This window comes from Melozone crissalis, unplaced genomic scaffold, assembly GCF_028551555.1.
Source record: "Melozone crissalis strain CALT ecotype California unplaced genomic scaffold, PUWL_Pcris_2 ptg000107l_1, whole genome shotgun sequence".
NCBI classification, from domain to species: Eukaryota; Metazoa; Chordata; class Aves; order Passeriformes; family Passerellidae; genus Melozone; species Melozone crissalis.
Genome location: NW_026535884.1, coordinates 5069054 through 5088011, shown reverse-complemented (window position 1 = coordinate 5088011; position 18958 = coordinate 5069054). Strand labels below are relative to the sequence as shown.

Sequence of the window (18958 nt, the reverse complement as noted above, 5' to 3'; positions counted from 1 at the left end):
ATTTGCATCCTTGCAATAGTATGAATTTCCTTACTGATAACATCATGGGCACAACACCATTTTATGACTAAGTACTGTCTAGCTCTCCTAATTCAGCTGGCTGACTGTACAGCAGTGCAATGCAATCTTACACATCAATTTAACATCCTGCATTTATTTAGGAAGAGTTTTAGCAGGGAGAGATACCACAAGGCTTCCTCTAGCCTAGGAGAATTTTAGATTTATTTTCCTAAATCTGAGCTCCTGCCCTACCTTAGTTTATTCTCTTTGAGCTTACCAAGATGTTTAGCTATCAAGCAAGGTGACATCTTGCCCTTAGTCACTTGTATCATCATAAGACATGATGGATGCTCAAGAGGCCTCTCAACTATGCTAGGTCTGCAAGAGATGGAGTAAAATATTGTTCATGTCTCATGGGAATGCACAGAGCCTCCCAAAGCAAACAGAATGTAGAACTGCACGTGATCAAATCTGTTACCTCCCAATCATCACGCTGCCTGAGCTAACCCTCAGCAAGGGAATGTCAGAAGTTTAATTATCTAAAGGTTAAGTCTAACATTTTTACAAGTATTGTATAAAGACTTGATATTATTTTACCAAAATCTATCAGATTAAATGGATTTTTCTTTTCAACAGCTTCTAATCTCTTGTTTAATGAGGCTGCTGTTTATTCTAGTAAGCCAAAACTTCATGAAACCTTTTCCTCCGAATCCCTGCTTGACTTAGAAAAATTCTCTCAATTCACCCTGTCCTTCCTGATCTGCATTTGTTTCTTAATCAGCTGGGAAATTCATTTAGGATTCCTTCACAGCACAGCTGCTTCCACCCTCCATGTCCCTCTGTACTCGTTGGCATCCCCCTCTCATTAAGGGCTTCCAGCAGCATCTGCACACACAATCCCTGCTTTCATGATCCTGATTCAACCACACACAACAATAATGAAAACTCTTTCTCTCCAAGATGTGTGGGGTACCCAATGAAGGACTTGTTTTTAGTTTGGAATCTCTTTTGTTAATATTTTATATGTCAGACTTAGTCTGATAATTCAAATCCATCAAAATCGTGCATTGATCCCACTTCAGCCAGCAGTGATGGAGCCTGAACTGCCTGGCCATGGGGTGTCATTTACACAGAGCTCTCTATCAAAATGAATTTGACTTTTACAGGCAAAGTAGCATGAGAAACTAAGGGATCTCTTAAGAAATCTTGTATTTTTTCTTCAGCACAAAGGTAACTTGCTACTTTTCCATTCAAGATCAAAGAAAGGAAATAACTCAAGGAGACAAAGATAGAAGAAAGAGAGGCAGAATATTTGAAGCTTCAATTTTCTAACACTTTTTCCTTCAGATCAGTACAATCACTGAATTCACTCTATAGAGAAAGAAGATTAAAAAAAGGAGGTTACATACGGCCAAAAAAGGACTCTGGGAACTTTGCTGATGTGTTTAAAGCTACTGTACTTTACAGTTCTTATTTCAGAAGTAAAATGATAAACAAAAAACAAAGCACTTTTAATCTTCAAAGCAATGTATGATCAATAACAACTTCACAGCACTCGATATTTAAGGATCATAATCTGTATTTTACTCCAGGAAAGAAAGATGTGTACAGAATGAGTGATCTGCCCAGGTCCAACACGCAGCTGGGGATGGGACTCACACATCACAAGCTTGTTTGTTAAACACAAACCCATGCTTTCACTTAGCAGCTGTTCTTTTGTTACCAGTTTTTATTTGTGGAAATCATTATTATAATAAATAGATTTTTTTTACAGCCCCTGCAGAAACATTTGAGATGGTGGTGGAGGTACATCCCAGGATTATTTAGCAAAGTATTTAGCACAACACACCAATTAACTTACTATGCCTTAAATCAATCTAACTATTTCAAGAAGTTACTTAACTCTCTGTAAGGGTCAACACATGAATAGCTTCACATCAGCAGCAGCTTCCTTGTTAAATCACATTTATGGCCAGGGCATTCTGCAGGACACAGCCAGACTCTGGGTAGAGCTCTGATTTCTGACCCTTCACAGCTTCTGAGAAGAGAAGTCTGACCCAACACACTGAATCTTGCAATACTGGTACTGATCTCAGTCTCATCTCTGTCCATCTAAACCACCAGAGATCCTTCCAAGAGCAGAAGCAGCAGAGGTTGGAAAGATGTTCAGGCAAGGATCAATTTAATTGGAATGTTACAACTGCCCGCAGTACAGGTATTTGCAAAAATCCTGAAATATTTACAAACCAATTTAAAAAAGTTTCTCCTGGAAACGTACACCTGTCAAACTACAAGGAAAAAGATTTCCATGTCATTGTACTGTAAACTTTTTGTGAGTGCTGAGAGATTTAATTTACATAATAATGCTGCAAGCAGGCTGGGAGTGTATGGGGAGAGAGTTCCTTAGCACCAGTAATGAGCAGAAAGGAAAAGAAGGCAGCTCCAGTCCTCACAGACTGTTTTGCTTCCCATAATTTCAGAGTCTAATAACGCCTTTTAATAAGCTGCTCTCAGCTATGAAGCTGCAATCAGCCTTTGTCAGAGAACACAATGCTGTCCCAGACAGAAAATAGTTCTGCTGGAATGGACAAAAGACCCCTCCTCAATAAAGGCTTTCTAATAACAGAGAGAAAGAAGTTCTACCAGTGAGAAAAAATCATGCTATCTCTATCCTGTATCCTTTCATTTCTTAAATGCTAGATGTCAAAAGTATATCTGTTAAAGCAAAATACAGTCTAGAAACACATTTTCTAGTCTACTCCAGTCCCAGTTTACAATTAGACAAATTTGCTAATTTATAGGGTATTTATGCCCTGTAAGTGCACTCTAAATGACGACTGACCACGTTAATTTTCTGTTTATAGTCAATGCTACCCACTTAGTCTCTGAGCTAAAAATTCAACTATGAGATTTCAAATCCTCCTAAGCTTAGTTAATTCAGGATCCAGTGGAGACACAGACCCTCCCCTCTCCATAGCACCACCACTGAGACTGAACAACACTTGCACTGATGTCATAACGGGAGCTTTTTTTGTTTCTACTTGCAAGCTATTTCATGCCCCCTCTGAAATAACAGCAGTGTGCATTTACACACCAGAGCTGAAGGAAGAGCATCTCACTGCCATGTCCTATCAATTCCTGTCCTTTCAATACACAAGGTTAAATGACTCCAGAAGCCTCCCCACAGGGCTGCCATTGTCCTCAGCCAGGGCTGGGACACAAAGTGCTCATTCATGTGCACGGCAAACAAGCAGCCAAGGGCCAGTGATCAGCATCCAGGCTCATTTTGGGTCTTCTGCAAACAGTTTGTAGAAAGATGGCATTTCAATAAACTACATCCATTTTCCAAAGCTTCAATGCCTTCCTAGCACAAACTACTTAGTGGGGAGTCCAGACAAAAATTAAGACAATGTGAAGAATCACCCAAAAAAACCATCGGGACCACTTCACAAAAAGATCTGCTTGCTACAACCACATGCAAAAAGATTAAGTTTTAATACTTAGAGAAATACACATTCAGAAAAGTTCAAAACAACTGACTCTTTCGAAAGACAGTCACACCATGCTTTTGTTTTAGAGTTCCTCTTAGTGTTCAGCCTCAGAGCTTGTATTACTGAAAGGGTACAGATACCAAGGTCCCAAAGTGCACTTAAGGCTGTTTACTTCATATCTTCTGCTTAAGGACCCAAGAGATTTAGGGCTTGGGTTTTTTGTTTTGCTTTGCTTTTTTTTCCAACATGTAAAAAATAGAAAAACCAAGCGCAGTATGACCAAAATCCAATGCTGCTGATAACTGGAGACACAAGCCTCACGAACCTCTTCATTGTTTTGCCTTTTCTACTTCAACACTTGCAAGAGCAAAGACCTTGTCTCCTGATCCTGAGGGGGAAAAAGCATTTTCAGTAAGTATTAGTGGAAATTGTGAATTACCTTATATACAATTTAAATCAAGCAAAACATTTGAGATCCAAAGAAATCAAACCTACATTGTGAAAACTTGAACACTTGAGCAAATTAAAAAAACCCCACACAGGCTTGCCAGGTCTAGAGCAGCCATGTCCTACTGTGCCTGGCTGGGATGGAGCTCCCTTTCCCCAGATTCCCCTGTAGAGCTGTGCTTTGTGTTTGTAGCTGGAATGGTGCTGGTAACACCCCCACACACAGAGCTACTGCCCAAGTCCCCTCTGGAAGAGAGGGTTCTCACCTGGCTTACACTTCCAGGGAGGGCAGAGCTGAAAGGTGGGGCACCCAGACAGTTTATCTGTACCCTGAGCTAGTCTGGCACGTTCCTGCCATTCATAGCTCTTTCATCCCAGTTTTAACTACTACTACAATGAACTGTGTGCTTATTTAATGCCTTTTGTAACTCAACTCTTGATCCTGTCAACACAATCAGAGGTATGACAATCATGGCAGGAAGAGTGCTTTAAAGCTGTATTTTGACAATGTGCCAGTAACTGCCAAATTCTCTGCATCAAGCAGAGGACACAGCTCTCCTGAAGAGAGTCTTTAATGCAAAAAAGATCTGTGTTTAACTCTAAGAGCAGCATCTCTGCCCAAGACAGACTACTCAAGCCTTCAGCATGATGGGCACCCTTGGTATTTCATGGATGTTTGGCATTGGATTTATTTGTTGTGTTACTTTTTCCTCATAATAATGTATCAGAATTTCACTGTTAATAAAACATATATTAACATTTAATGGCATGAATCTCTTGTTCATATATTCTCTTTCATAGAGGAACCAGACATACTTCTATTAATCAGTGTTCAATGAGGCAAAGCAATCAGAAGTGATGAGAATGAAAACTTACCCAGGTCAGTGGAAACTCTCTCAAATTGGCTCAGGGCTGTACCAGCATTTGTTGACAAGAACATCTCATCATCACCAGTGAGCTAAATCAAAAGAAGCCACAACTGTGAAGCTGATACCTGTGCATGTCCCACCATCTACTTGTGCATCTACATGAGCTAGACAGGTTACAGCAATTGTCCATTTGCACCTTTTGAGTGGCAGTGTTATCTGCCCTACTGAAACCTAAAACAAAACCAGAAGCTACTTCCCCTAGCACCGAATTTTCCCTCCCAGGCTCTGCCAGCCCAGGCAGTGCAGTTCCAGCATGTGCAGTGTCAGACAGGCCTGCACATGCAAGTTTCAAGTTGATTTGTAGTGATCATTTTTTATTAAAAGGTTACACTGTACCTGTGTACCTGAACTATGCCAAGGTGTCAATAACTTTTTTGTCACAAGGTCAGTATGGTAATGAACTAAGATCTAAGCTTACTTCCCATCATCTACTGAGGAAAGGAAAAAAAAAAGCAGTCACTGCCAGCTTTGACCATGTTAAGAGCCAATGACCTAGAAATGGTTCTCTTCCTTTAAAGCGACATTTCCCCATGTATATTTTACTTTTATGTACGTGCTGTGATGCCTTGTGACAGATGCCCATAAAATATTTACAATAATGAAGCAGTAACCTACATTTGGAAGGTTCAGATATGCTAAGTTAAAAGTCATTTAATTAGCCTCAGATACACATCTTTATTACAGCAAAGCATGTGTGTCAAACTCTTCACAGTGTCTGCATCAGTTTATTTATTAGAACTATAAAAATCAGGCACAGATATTCAGGATGATGTTGGAATGAAGGAAAACATATTACTTACCTGCCTTTGCTGGCTTTGTTTGCAAGCATACAGCCACTTAATACTTTGCAATGTTGTGCAGACAAACATGCAGCATTTGCTGTCACTGTTCACATCCAGAACAGATGTGAGACTCCTGTCCTAGCAAGCCCTCTGTGCAGCAGGCTACTGATCATTTCTAAAGGTTAAGAGGATAGGTCAGAGTGTGGGGAAGCGGCTTGATGTTGTGGTCCAAGGAACTCATTCCAAGAGGATTAGACAGCTTCCTGCATTCAGTTCACAACCTTAACTAGCTTTTACATATTTGCAAAACATTTTTTTTCTCTGACACTCAAGCAATAAAATATTGAGAAAGCCTTTGCTTGGGAAACTACTTGGATTGCAGCTCCTTTAAGTACTGCATTTGATCTTCTCCATGACATTCCTTAATTTCCTAAAAAAGCTACACTACAGAGATACACAGCAACCCATTTTCTTCATATACCATCCACAAAGAGAAGTAACTTCTCTTCCTCCCTCTGGTGGCAAACCCAGGGCTTTTTCTGTCACTGATGGATCACTGGGGCAACAATGAATTTATCACTCATCTCTCCAATTTCCTTTTCTCATACCCAGGAGTGGGCACAATTGACACTATAAAAGTGAAGCTGGATGCATGTCAGAGGTCTTGAAAAGTTCCTGATGAATTGGTGGTAGATGGCCAGTAAAAGATTTGTTTTGTAGCTTTTATAAATACCATCACCTTGTACCAGCTGGTGTGTGATTCATGCATACAGCCCACCAAAGGAAGTATTTAAAAGTAGAAACAGCCATGCAGAAAGGTACCAAACTATCTGATACATGTTCAGCTTCAGAAAGTTTGGCATTAAAATGGAAGGACATTTATGTAATGTCACAGCAAGTTGCATTTTATCATTTGCTTATAAAATTGTAATTTCTTATTTTAATTATTTCTAATTCCTCCTAAATAGGCAGAAAACTCTACTCACCTGACTATCATACCAACCCCTTACCTTCTCACCCAGCTTTCTGAGGGCAGTCAGGATTTCCAGTTTCTGTTGGGTGTACAGGTCTCGTGGCAACTTCCCAACCATTAAGTCTCTGTCCATCTGCACACCAGGGGAGAAAAAGTCAAAATATATAAGCTTCCATTATTTCACCCAACACAACAGCATGAGAAATGCAACAGCCTAAAAATATCATCAGTAGCAATGGACCCACATCATCTGGATCTTCAATTTAGATCTCTGAAACATCGAGTGCACTCTCCAGCCCTCAGTACAAGCACAGACTTTCTATTTGCAGCTTCCTCAGTTCACTCTGTTAACCCCATTTTTGCTTTGAAGCAGGAAGATAGGAGATAACTCAAGAAATACACATGGTTGCCCCCATTACCTCAATAAACATTTAAGACTGAACAAATATTGAAAGAGAACTTCTCCATCTTTTTTGGACTTTATGACCAAGTTTTCCAGTACACTCAGTGCTTTCTTTGCAATCCTTACACTGACTGCCTCAAATAAACAGCTTTTGCAGGAAAACAGAAGCCTTCACCTCTGCCAGTCTTGTCCTCAATTGCCTCGGCTGCTTCTTTGCAAACATCCTAATCACTTCTGGAGTTTTAAATGCTTGGCTGATGGCTGCTTGTATTGCCTGCAAGGAGAAGAGCAAGAATGTGATTCCTGTTAGTCCTGGTCAAACTGCAGCAGCAGGACAAGATTAATGAGGGCTGGAAAGCATCATGAATATCCTCTACATCATATGATATACGGAACTCATCTTTTTTTTCATAACCATGGAAGTGAAATTTAAAAAAAAATACCTTTATGGAGGGCTTAAAGAATCCTCTAATTAATGTAACTAGACTGAGAAAGAGCTGTGAAACTTTTCATTACTTAAAGTCCAGGTCCTAATCTCCTATAATGTTAAGGTTGTAATTCATCAATGGGTTTTTTTCCCTTTTCAAATGAAGACACCTATCCAAGTTTTTTACATATACAAGTGTAAAAAATTAGGAAATACATTAGTTACATAGATCTATATTTCACATAAAAATTCTAGTGAATCACTTGTATCTATTTGCTATTTCATCAACTCCAAGCAGAACAAGAAGTTTTTTAGCAATACATCGTCCTTACCAGTTGCATGCCACTGAGCTCATCCACCAAAGTCATATCTCCAGACATAATCTTCTTCAGGGAGTCATTGAACTCACTCAGCTGCTCAAGAGTTTCTTTTTTGGTCTCTTCATACTCATCTGCATCCAGCTCCTCTCTAGGGAGGACCCAAGAAGACACACTGAATCACAGGATCCAGCCTGGGACACCCATGGGGCACAGAGCACTGGGCCATGGCATGGAGCTTGGTTCTCCAGGCTGCACTGAGGAGTTCCCACCCCTGCAGCCTGCTCTGCTCTGCTCCCATCCCTGCAGCCTGCTCTGCTCCCATCCCTGCAGCCTGCCCTGCTCCCATCCCTGCAGCCTGCTCTGCTCTGCTCCCATCCCTGCAGCCTGCTCTGCTCCCATCCCTGCAGCCTGCTCTGCTCCCATCCCTGCAGCCTGCTCTGCTCCCATCCCTGCAGCCTGCTCTGCTCTGCTCCCACCCCTGCAGCCTGCTCTGCTCCCATCCCTGCAGCCTGCCCTGCTCCCATCCCTGCAGCCTGCCCTGCTCCCATCCCTGCAGCCTGCCCTGCTCCCATCCCTGCAGCCTGCCCTGCTCCCATCCCTGCAGCCTGCTCTGCTCTGCTCCCATCCCTGCAGCCTGCCCTGCTCCCATCCCTGCAGCCTGCCCTGCTCTGCTCCCATCCCTGCAGCCTGCCCTGCTCTGCTCCCATCCCTGCAGCCTGCTCTGCTCTGCTCCCATCCCTGCAGCCTGCTCTGCTCCCATCCCTGCACCCTGCTCTGCTCCCATCCAGCTCATACACCGCTTGCATTTGCACCCCTCCCAGCCACCTGCATGGCTCTACACTCACTGATGATAAAAAAGCCCTAGTAATAAACAAGATACCCCACACCTGGAGCAGTATTTAGAAGTATTTTTGGATCTCAACACAATTATGTGGTGAGATTGTCTTGCCCAAAGCTGCAGTGAATGAGATTATCTGAGAAGCCTATCTCACACCCAAAGCCATCCACTTAGGAATAACTGATCCTGCTGTCTAAACCTTGCCCAATTCCCAGAACAGCACCACCACCCCTCAGCAGTTCTAACTGCTCTTGGAAAAGATATGTACTGCTAGGACAAGCTGGAACTAGAGTCAGAAACCATCTAAACACAGGGTGCCTAAATGCAACTACTAAAACAGATAAAAGCCCAACCTTCTTGATAATTCACTGTCTCAAATTGTATCCACACACATAAGACTAATGCAAAATCACATGAAGAGTTAGACAAACAAAAAAGTAAAAATGCAACCCCCCCCAGGGATCTATAATTATAAGAAAAACCAAAAGAGCCCCAAAAGCTATTTGTTCTCTCCTATTAAAAATCCCATAGAAAAACTGTGATTTTTGTGAACAGCTGTTTAAAGTTTAAAAGTCACACTGAAATATAACATTTCAAAGAAAATACAGAGTATTTCTGCTAGCATTTTTCCTAGACATATAAAGCAATCATAATAAAGGTTTTTAAAAATAACTTTTACTGACACCAATATCCTACTTAATTTAAAAACAGAAAGCCACAGCAAAACACAAAAATAAATAAGCTTCCTCCTAAGATTTTTGAAAGGTACCACTTTCTTCTGCCAACCACTTAAGAAAAATACTACCATATAAGAGGAAAGCAACTATTTATATTACCTGCACTCTTCCAGATCTTGAAGTTGTTGCATTAATCTGTCCAACTGCTCCTCCAAGTTTTGTTTTAGTTTACTGGTCTCTGTTGTTCCTCTTGAAGCCATTTTCTGTTTTCACATGAAAATGTTGCTTTTACATGACACTCCTAAGAGAAAGTAGATTTTATTGTTTGCATCAACAACTTAAAACGTTTTTAAAACACTCTAAATATTAAAATTATGCAATATCTTCCTGACGGAATGTTTAATCACAACACCCGGAGATCCTTGCAGTGGAAATACAGAAATGCCAGGCTGCGTGCACAGAATTATCTCCACAGCAAGAGGCGGTTCAGAGGGCACTCCAACAGCCACAGCACACACAATCAAGCAGCAATTACTGAAATACAGAGGCCCCGCTATGTGACACAATAGGTTCGACTCCTCAACAGCCCCTTGGACCGCTGTTCAGCAGACAGCCCGGGTGCAGGTGTGCGGGGCAGCAGGAGAACCGGCGCTCCCGGGGATGGTGCCGGGCGGACACGGCGGCCAGCGGCCATCCCGGCCCCACAGCCCCCTGAGGGAGCGCGGCCCTCGCTCCGGGCCGGCCGCGCGGCCTGCGGGAGGAGCGGCCGGAACGCGGGCGATACCCGGGGCCCGCTGCCCGTTCCCCGGCCACGCTCCGACCCCACTCTTCCCCCTCCGCCCGCCCGGCCCCGCGCCCCCTCACCCCTCAGCCGGGCAGGCCGCGTCAGGGCGGGCTCATCCCGCTCCGGCGGCGCCGCTTCCGCCGCGCCCGGGCCAATGAGCGCGAGCGGCCCCGGGCCCGGCCGAGGGCACGGCGCGGGGTGAGCGGGCACGGGGAACGGGGACAGCGGGGACAGGGAGCGGGGCTGAGCGGGGACAGGGAGCGGGGGTGAGCGGGCACGGACAGCGGGCACAGCGCGGGGCTGAGCGGGGCTCACCGGGGACAGGCGGGACGGCGGGGGTTGCTCGCTGGGCGAGGACCGGACCCCCGTGCGGGCCCGCGGGGGCGGAGAGCTGCGGAGGGTGTTAGTGAAGCGCCCAGCGACGCCCACATCGTGCTAGTATTCTATGTATATACCCATATATAAACATATTTGACAGATATTTGCCTCTGAAACATAAATGAGGTTGAGCAAAGCATCCTTACCTGCTTATCCCCTGAAGGTGACTGGCAGGGTGGGCTCCAGAACCATCCCAAGACCTGCTTTAGGCATATTTTGGTGTATTTTAGTGCAAGGTGAGTTTATGAGGCAATGATTGCCTGTTTCTGTAAACTGTAAAATTAGCAGCATGAAAAGGGACATTTGACTAACTCCCGAAAAGGCACTCTATATTTCCATCTTAAAATTTTCTACTTTTTTTGCACTTTTTTTTTTTAAGGAAAAAATCAATCTTTTCCAGTTTTGCAGCATGTGTCACTCTGTTGAAAGTAGGATTTGTGCATTACAAAGGCAGTCTAATTCCTCTCCTCCTTGTTCCCATAGTAACTCTCCTAGCCGTGCCCCTGTGAAGGCTGCATTTCAAGTACCACCAGCCGTTCCACTGCTGAGCTACTCTGCAGTAATGAAGAATATTTTAAAAGTTGGTGAAACTATTGAAAGCACAGAAAAGTACTAGCACTTACAAAACGTGAAGCTTTGCAAGCGTTCCTTTTATCCGCGGGCTGTTTGATGTTAGGACACAGTCGCTGTTACCAGGTTTGGCTGTGATGGTGTCTCAGTGCTGTGGCTGCTGTGAACATCACTCAGCCCCTCTGTCAGGGAGACACAGTGTGCGGGTGACCTCGTGGGATTTTTCCAGGTGGTGATGTTGCTGTAGAAACAATGGCAGACAATTCTGTGCTCCTCAGGATGTCCCAGACACCTCGCAAACAGCAACAGCCCATTGCAGTTCTCCTTTGTTAGGCCAGATGTGGGAAAACATCTTGGCAAGCCAGAATATTCTCAGGAAAAAATACAGAAGCAAAAATGTGTGTGAGGTGTGAGAAGAAATTGAATGATAATTAGTGAAATTTCCTTATTTTCAGCAATTGTTAAGCAGCTTTCTGAAACTGAAGCTCAGAAGCGGAACAGAATTGTGGTATTTTAGAAAAGGGGAAAACCCCCAGTATTTAATTGCAGCTTTTACTAAACTTCTGTAATTTACTATTCTTCTCTCACCTTTTCCATTGGTACACCTAACACTTGCTGCAACACAAAGCAGACTGACTTTTCTCATGTTTAGTCCATAGCACTCTCTTCCCACATATCACACTGAATTATATAAATTACCCCCTTTAGATTTTATATTTCAAAAAATGTAAATAAATCCCAAAGAAATGTTGACACTGTTCTCCTCCAGAGAATTATAAAATATCCTATATAATATCCTATTAATAAAATATAATATGTGACACAGTCTTGGTTTTATAGATCTTGCTGGAAAGGGTCACTGCAGTTGAGTAGCAAGACTAGGAATGGTCACAGATGTTCTATTTCTCCCTGTGAGCACTAGAAAGAAGTTACTTAACAAGGAAGTTCCCTGCCCACATGTCCCTTGGCAGTTGATTGGCACTGCCATCTTAAAATGGTGCAAAGTTCTGATGAAGTTTGTCCTGCAATCAGGACAGATAATCTCTCCACATGAAGTTTAAAAGCATGAGCTGCTTTTCCACAGAGTGGGCAGTACGCCATCCTCTCTGGGCAAACAGCCTCTTTGCAGTGATTTCATATTTTAATCACTTAGAAATTGGACAAAGAAGTGTCACATGGACAGTCACAGGCCAGGTTGGTGGAAGAAAAATAATAGCATTCAATTTGATCTTGAAATTTTATCTTCTGCTTGTTGGCAGCACCAGTAAGTAACAATAACTCTTTCTTGTCCCATTTCTTGTAGTGGCTGGCACCAGCATTGTCCACTGGGCCCCGTGGCTGTGAGCAGTGGCCATGGAAGATCCTGACAGGAAGATTGAAGTGGTGCTGCTGGCCTGTGGGTCCTTCAATCCCATCACCAACATGCACCTGAGGCTGTTTGAGCTGGCTAAAGACTACTTCCATGAAACAGGTAGCTTAGTTATTTATATCATTCAGAATAGCTTTGATAACCAGACACTTCAATGTTAATGTGAATATTTTGTGGCTGTGAATGCTTGACAGTGACAAATATTTAGCAAATGCTAATTTGTTTTATATGTTTATGTCTTATACAAAGGCCATTATGAGAGAACTCATTTATGTGTTGCTTCAATGAGCTGAAGCACAGGGTTTAGTTTACAGAAATATATATCTTTCTAATACATCTTACCAACTCCTTCACTGGCTGCCCTGACAGTGCAGGAGTGTCCTGTATTTTTCCACAGGACTGGCTATCAGCTGCCTTTGCACTGCATAATGGTTATGTCACAGGTTAAATGCAATGCAGGGGAAGTAACATCTGCTCAACCACTTCTCATGTTCTTGTGTGATGTGTTTTTTTCCACAGGAAAATACAAAGTAATCAAAGGCATCATTTCACCAGTGGGTGATGCATATAAGAAGAAAGGTCTGATCGGTGCGAATCACCGAGTGACTATGGCAAAACTGGCTACAAAAAACTCAGATTGGGTGGAAGTTGATGATTGGGAAAGCTGCCAGAGCGAGTGGTTGGAAACACTCAAGGTTTTAAGGTATTCTTCAGCCAACCTCTAAAGTCTCACGAACCTATAGAAGGATTAAGAATGGTGTTAACTCTAACAAGTTGGGATAATTGCAGAGAGAGGTTCTTTGGTAGGCCATACTATCCCAATTTTTTCCTACATCCTTAAAATACCTAAAATACATCTGTTTTGCAGGTATCATCATCGAAAGCTTTTATCTGCTGATGTCACTAATAGTCTGCAGGATGATGTACCCATAACAAAGCTGGGACGGAAGAGAAAACAGGAACCAAACAGGCATGAGCCCATTAAAAAGAAAAATCAGAGTCCAGTTGTAAAAAGTTAAGTCTGTTTGCAAATTAGATGGTTAATGATCCTTGTTATTTCAAGAGAATTGCACCAATGAGTAACTTTTATGGTGGCTCCTGGTTCTGGTGTCACTCAGTAACTTCATTCCCTTAGATTCCACAGCATAAAGCATTAGAACCCTTTAATGAAGGGACTCCCATAACCTTTATTCAGAAAAATCTTGTGTTATGGCTACTAATTATAAATTATATACTCTGAATCTGTTTTTTAAATTTCATTCCATTGTCTCATCTCAACCAAAGATACAGAGAGAAAGGGAACCAAGAAATTAAATGTCCCTGTGAAGTTTGCTAAAATCTGCCAAGCCCCAAACCAAGCCCTATTTCTCATTTAATTTTCTCTTTAAGGTGTCCCAGAGGTTAAACTGCTTTGTGGAAGTGACATGCTGGAATCTTTTGGAGTCCCCAATCTGTGGAAGTTGGAGGACATCACTGAAATTGTGGAAAACCACGGCCTCGTGTGTATCAGTAGGGCCGGAAGCAACGTTCAGAAATTCATCTACGAATCGGATATTTTGTGGAGGCATAAGAATAACATTCACCTTGTGGAAGAATGGATCACAAATGATATTTCCTCCACCAAGATCCGGAGAGCCCTGCGGAGGGGCCAGAGCATCCGTTACCTGGTGCCGGACGCGGTGCGGGCGTACATCGAGAGGCACGGGCTGTACAGCGCCGAGAGCGAGGCCAGGAACGCGGGGCTGCTCCTGGCCCCACTGCAGAAACACGCCAGCGACCCCAGGAGCTCACAGGCACTGAACAACTGACCCGCTGGCTGCTCTGGAAAACCACATTTCATAAGGAAAGTGTGTTTTCTAGGGGCTGGTTGGGGCTTTTCCTTAGGTAAATAGGGGGCTGATTCCGTACATCTGTAGTTAGCAGTGAGGTTTGGTGCACGCTGTGATTGGATCTACACAACCTTTGTCAAGTCCAGTAATAAGATTTTCACATTTTAATGTTTTGTCCCAGTGCACTGAAGGGAGTATGAGAATTCACATCGGTACATGAAAATTGCAAATGTACAAGCAAAACAAATGAAAATGTTCTGAATAGATTTAACTCAAACTGCTCTGCTATTTATAAAACAATAATACAAATATTTTTAATAACTTACAGTGTCTTTAAAAAGTTATCTGGTTTCAAGATGTATCATTTACTTACAGTAAAGCTATGTAATTTTTTTTTTAATTGTCAACACGTGGTTCACCTCAAAAAAATTATTTAGCTCTATCCTGGAAGGGAAGAATTTCCTCCTGGCTGAAGTGGTGCTAGGTATAGCATGCTTTGAGCTGCTTGCCTTTGAGATATGCAGCTGCTTGTTTGCTGTCATGCAATTTGCTTCCAGAAATGTCTTCTACTTTACTTTTCTATTCATGTTTCCAGAGCTGTAATGTTAAGCTCAGTTTTGTTTCTGATGGAAGGACAAACCTACCTCAGGAACTGGTTTAAAGCCATTGATTTAATAGATAGAAATTAATAATAGTGTCACTGCACAGATTCTGAGACACTTGTCCCTTTATTACAAATAATACAATGATTTCAAATAATCAAGTTTCTTTTACTTTTGAGCCATAAGTAGAATATAATTATATTTAGCCAGAATTGTTTTCTGTTAGTAGAGAGAAAATGGTACTATATCAATACTGATCATAAGTAAAATGTTTTTCTCTTGTAGAAATTTGGTTTTGAATCTAACAGTATTGTCTGTATTATGTGAACATAAGCTAGAGAGGCACTGTGACTGTTGTGGTGATAGAATTCTACCTCCTTTTATTTGCTGCTATCTCATTTCTGTTTGTATTATGTGCCTTATTAAGAATGCCAAGGTTTGCAAGCCACTTCTCATGAATCAACAACTCTTTAGAGGTCTTTGTGTGAGGTTTAAGTACTGATTTACAGAAAGAAGAACCACACCCCAGACTATCTGCATAATTTAAATTAAAATGTTATATCTGGACTTTGGCACAGGATTTACCAAGTACTGACCTCTCTTTGCTGGCAAGAGTCAGTAGTATTGCAACAGTGCTTTTCTACCATAACCTCAGAACACCAAATTGTGGGTGAAATGTTACTATTTGAGTCAAGAGGAAACAGTAATTTTCATTTCTCAGTGCCATTCCTATTTTAGTGTAGGTTAGAGAACAATATCCAGCTGCAAACAGGAAAGAAGCTTTGACGTCCTGAGTTCCTTCTCGCGTGATTCTGTGAGTCATAGCGATCACACTGCCAGCTCCAAAAATGGAGCTAAAATTTGGGGAAACTGCTCTGCAAAATACTGTCCTTCTTATTCAGCCCAACACAAGTCAGTAAATAAATACATGTAGTAGGTATAAGTGTGTTTCCTCACCTCTAAATCCCTTATTTCCTCACTTCAGATTCTCTAAGTCCTTTCTCTTCAAAGTCAAGCATTTTTTATTCACTTTTTAAAACACATTGCTGGGTCATCAGGGATTTCTGTCACTTCTTTGCTGAAGGTGAAGTCCAACACTGAAGCTTATCTGCTGTGTCATGCACTCTGCTGCCTGTGTTCTGCCACAACGTGTAGCATCTAATAAAGCATCAGTGGGAACAGCTCCTGGATCAGCTCTCCTTTATGTGTCAAGAACAGAAAGCAAAGGCAGGAGCTACATCTCCTATATACACAAGACTACTCTTTGAATTCTGTTTACTACTCACTCCAGACATAAACCAACATGATATAATTCTTATCTCTGTGCCATAGGTGTCGCTTTAAAATTTGTTGGTATAACACAATCCACAGTTTAACAGTCAGTCCGTGTCTGTTCAAGTACAGCCTGTCTTTACAGAGGCACATCACCTTTTCAACAGATAGCTGGATTTCAGATCATAAAGCCCAGATTTAATAAACTTACAGGAAATCTTAGTAATGACAAAATCAGTCCCTTTAAAGTATACAAGATGGACAAAATGGTTTAAGCCAGTTTTTGGCGTGCATTGTGGCTCTTGGGCTATTAACATTTGCTAACACAAAGATTTCAGACACAATGAACTTTTCCCTGCAGCACAGCTGAAGCCATTCTACAAATACCCTCTCACCCACTGGCTCAGCACCCTTCCTCTCCAGCAGAAAGGTCCTGGGATGGAATCCCACCCACAGGCTGCCCTATAAAAGGCCTAGCTAGAAAACTACATTTGTATTTCTGACTGCTTCTTCCTCCTTCTGTGTGGCAATGCCTGTGGATTTCAGCGGAACCTGGAACCTTGTCAGCAATGACAACTTCGAAGGTTACATGGTGGCCTTAGGTAGGTGAAAATACCTGCTTCTGTCCTTCCTCCCTTCTCCCTTAAGGGTCTTCTTGAATTTTAAGGACTGCCCTTCATGTCACCCTGTTTAAGGTGTAGAATGCCTTAAAGAGAGTCTTGTTAATTCTTTCATTGCCTTTCCTCCAACAAAGGATGAGAACAGGCATTCACCTCTTATGGGTGAGTGGGGGTAAAGTCTGAAACCAAGTTTGGGTGTCTCTGTGGGGGAAGCCAACTGTCTCCAGGAGTCTTCTGGCTGAAAGTCCTGGAAATACTGCATAGGAATTGTACAACATCTGAATAAACTGGTTTTCAAAGAGTAAAAAGTACAAGAGGACATCTTACTTTTTGTAACACACAGCTTTAAACAAAACAAAAGGTTCCAATAAAACAACAAAATGCTGCGTAGCAGTAAGGTCAAACTACCGTAAGAAATGCTTCTGGTAGTAATAAAGGTTAATTCCTGGCTGCCAAATTGCTGGTGATAAATACAACTCTGATGTTTTTGCCTTCTGTCCAAGGTATTGACTTTGCAACGCGCAAAATAGCAAAAATGCTGAAGCCTCAGAAAGTGATCAAACAAGATGGTGATTCATTCTATATCCATACCACTAGCTCATTCAGAGATTATTTGCTTGAATTCAAAGTTGGAGAAGAGTTTGAGGAAGATAATAAAGGCTTGGATAACAGAAAATGCAAGGTAAGAGGGAATATATGAGGCTGTGGCAAAATTAAGATGCTATGATCAATCCAGACACTTGAACTGAAATTGTTTCAAGAATAATATTTGTAGTGCAAGACAGCAGTGGGAGCCTGAGTTACAGACAAGGAGTGTCACTTTCACTCAGGGGTAATATCTAGGTCCTCTTTTATCCAGGAAAATGCACATTTTCTGTAAGTATCTTGCAGAACTGAGACAGACATGCAGAAACACCTTTTTGTTCCCTGTTCTATAGAGCCTCGTTACCTGGGAAAATGACAAACTTGTCTGTGTCCAGACTGGTGAGAAGAAGAACAGGGGCTGGACTCACTGGCTTGAAGGGGATGACCTCCACCTGGTATTGACTTCAGATTTCTACTAATTATATCTCTGTATGGTGAAAATTAGATTTATAATGTGATCATGGTGTGCATATGTCTTCTAGCTCTGTAGGATGTGTAATGGATGGTACATTGTGAGCATTCTGCTTTGAGACAGCTTCATTGTTTCACTGTCAATGTAGTTAAATTTGAATGTTAAGTGTAAGCTATTAGCGTGGCCAGGGTGGTGGTAAAGGATCTATGTTCAATTTGGGAACTGTTCCTTTGATTACTATAGATATCTATACTCTTGGGTTTTCTGTTTGTTTGTTTTTGGTTTTTTTGGTAGGAGCTTCGTTGTGAGAATCAAGTCTGCAGGCAGGTCTTCAAGAGAGCTTGAGTGTGTGTGGGGTCCTGCCTGCAGGGCCAGCTCTGCTCAGGAGCCGTGTCCAGGGAGGGCTCTATGGACAAGAACTGGCTCCTGTACCCATTAACCTGAATGGTCTGAAGTTTCTGGCTCAGGAAATAAGTCTGCTGTTGCCAGTGTTAAAGGTCTGATTTTTGCTAATAAATGCCTCAAACCAATCTTAAGTATCTTGTTTTTGAATATGTTTTTGGAGGGGAAAAAAAAAAAGCAACCCAAAATATAAATTATGAGGCCTGGGTCTCTAGGTTATCAAAAGTCAATTAAAAGGAGAAAACCTACCAATTCTAAGAGGAATTCAAAGAGGCAAACAAAACAGGGGGAATGAGATGCTGACAGAGAAGGGAAGATAACAAATAATGAAGCCAGCAACAAAAGGTATGGATTTATTTTTCAAAATGCTTCTCTTTAAGGTGCGGACTACTACTTTACCTGCTTGTGTCTTTCACACTGTTGTGTGAGGTGCCATATTGTGTCAGAGCTGCTTTGTTCTCAAAAATAATTAAGTTGAGCTTACCAGAAGAAACAAGGCTGTGGTCAAATCCCAGAACCATGAAGATGGCTCTGAGTGATCCACGAAGATTCCAGTCTGCAAAATAATTGAACTCTGTAAGCACATATACAGAGGGAAAACAATGCTGCTTTAGTTCAGCTTTGTTTGCATACAACTGTTAATTAAATACTTTTCTTTATCACCGTGTGCAGTATTGCATAGAAAAGTTTTTCTTGCATGAACATGTAAGTTGTCAGATAAACTAGGTAGCTACAAATTGAATTAATTGCTGCATATTTTTCGTTGCATATTCTTGAAGAACTGTAGC

General features: G+C 42.0%; 3 protein-coding genes across 6 annotated transcripts; 2 read left to right on the top strand and 1 right to left on the bottom strand.

Moving 5' to 3' along the window:
• Positions 1 to 1440: 1440 nt before the first annotated feature.
• On the bottom strand, positions 1441 to 10662 carry LZIC (leucine zipper and CTNNBIP1 domain containing). Of its 3 annotated transcripts, none has more exons than XM_054291835.1 (7): positions 9447 to 9865; positions 7785 to 7920; positions 7201 to 7299; positions 6660 to 6755; positions 4815 to 4896; positions 3817 to 3879; positions 1441 to 2129 (listed from the first exon to the last, which is right to left on the bottom strand). In XM_054291835.1, the coding sequence occupies exons 1-6, from the start codon at positions 9545 to 9547 to the stop codon at positions 3821 to 3823; spliced, it is 573 nt and encodes a 190-aa protein (XP_054147810.1). In that variant the 5' UTR covers positions 9548 to 9865; the 3' UTR covers positions 1441 to 2129; positions 3817 to 3820. The 3 variants fall into 3 exon arrangements, with proteins under 3 accessions (XP_054147810.1, XP_054147809.1, XP_054147808.1); XM_054291834.1 differs by lacking the exon at positions 1441 to 2129 and adding an exon at positions 10596 to 10662 and having other exon boundaries at positions 2668 to 3879; positions 9447 to 9588; XM_054291833.1 differs by lacking the exon at positions 1441 to 2129 and adding an exon at positions 10152 to 10210 and having other exon boundaries at positions 2668 to 3879; positions 9447 to 9588.
• Positions 9836 to 14421, top strand: NMNAT1 (nicotinamide nucleotide adenylyltransferase 1). Of its 2 annotated transcripts, none has more exons than XM_054291831.1 (5): positions 9836 to 9911; positions 12323 to 12490; positions 12908 to 13091; positions 13257 to 13402; positions 13778 to 14421. In XM_054291831.1, exons 2-5 carry the CDS (start codon positions 12373 to 12375, stop codon positions 14194 to 14196), a joined length of 867 nt encoding a protein of 288 aa, XP_054147806.1. In that variant the 5' UTR covers positions 9836 to 9911; positions 12323 to 12372; the 3' UTR covers positions 14197 to 14421. The 2 variants fall into 2 exon arrangements, with proteins under 2 accessions (XP_054147806.1, XP_054147807.1); XM_054291832.1 differs by lacking the exon at positions 9836 to 9911 and adding an exon at positions 10188 to 10269.
• Positions 14422 to 16309: 1888 nt separating this feature from the next.
• RBP7 (retinol binding protein 7) lies at positions 16310 to 18123 on the top strand. Its single transcript, XM_054291837.1, has 4 exons — positions 16310 to 16693; positions 17215 to 17393; positions 17650 to 17751; positions 18063 to 18123. The coding sequence occupies exons 1-4, from the start codon at positions 16621 to 16623 to the stop codon at positions 18111 to 18113; spliced, it is 405 nt and encodes a 134-aa protein (XP_054147812.1). The 5' UTR covers positions 16310 to 16620; the 3' UTR covers positions 18114 to 18123.
• The last annotated feature ends 835 nt before the right edge of the window (positions 18124 to 18958 follow it).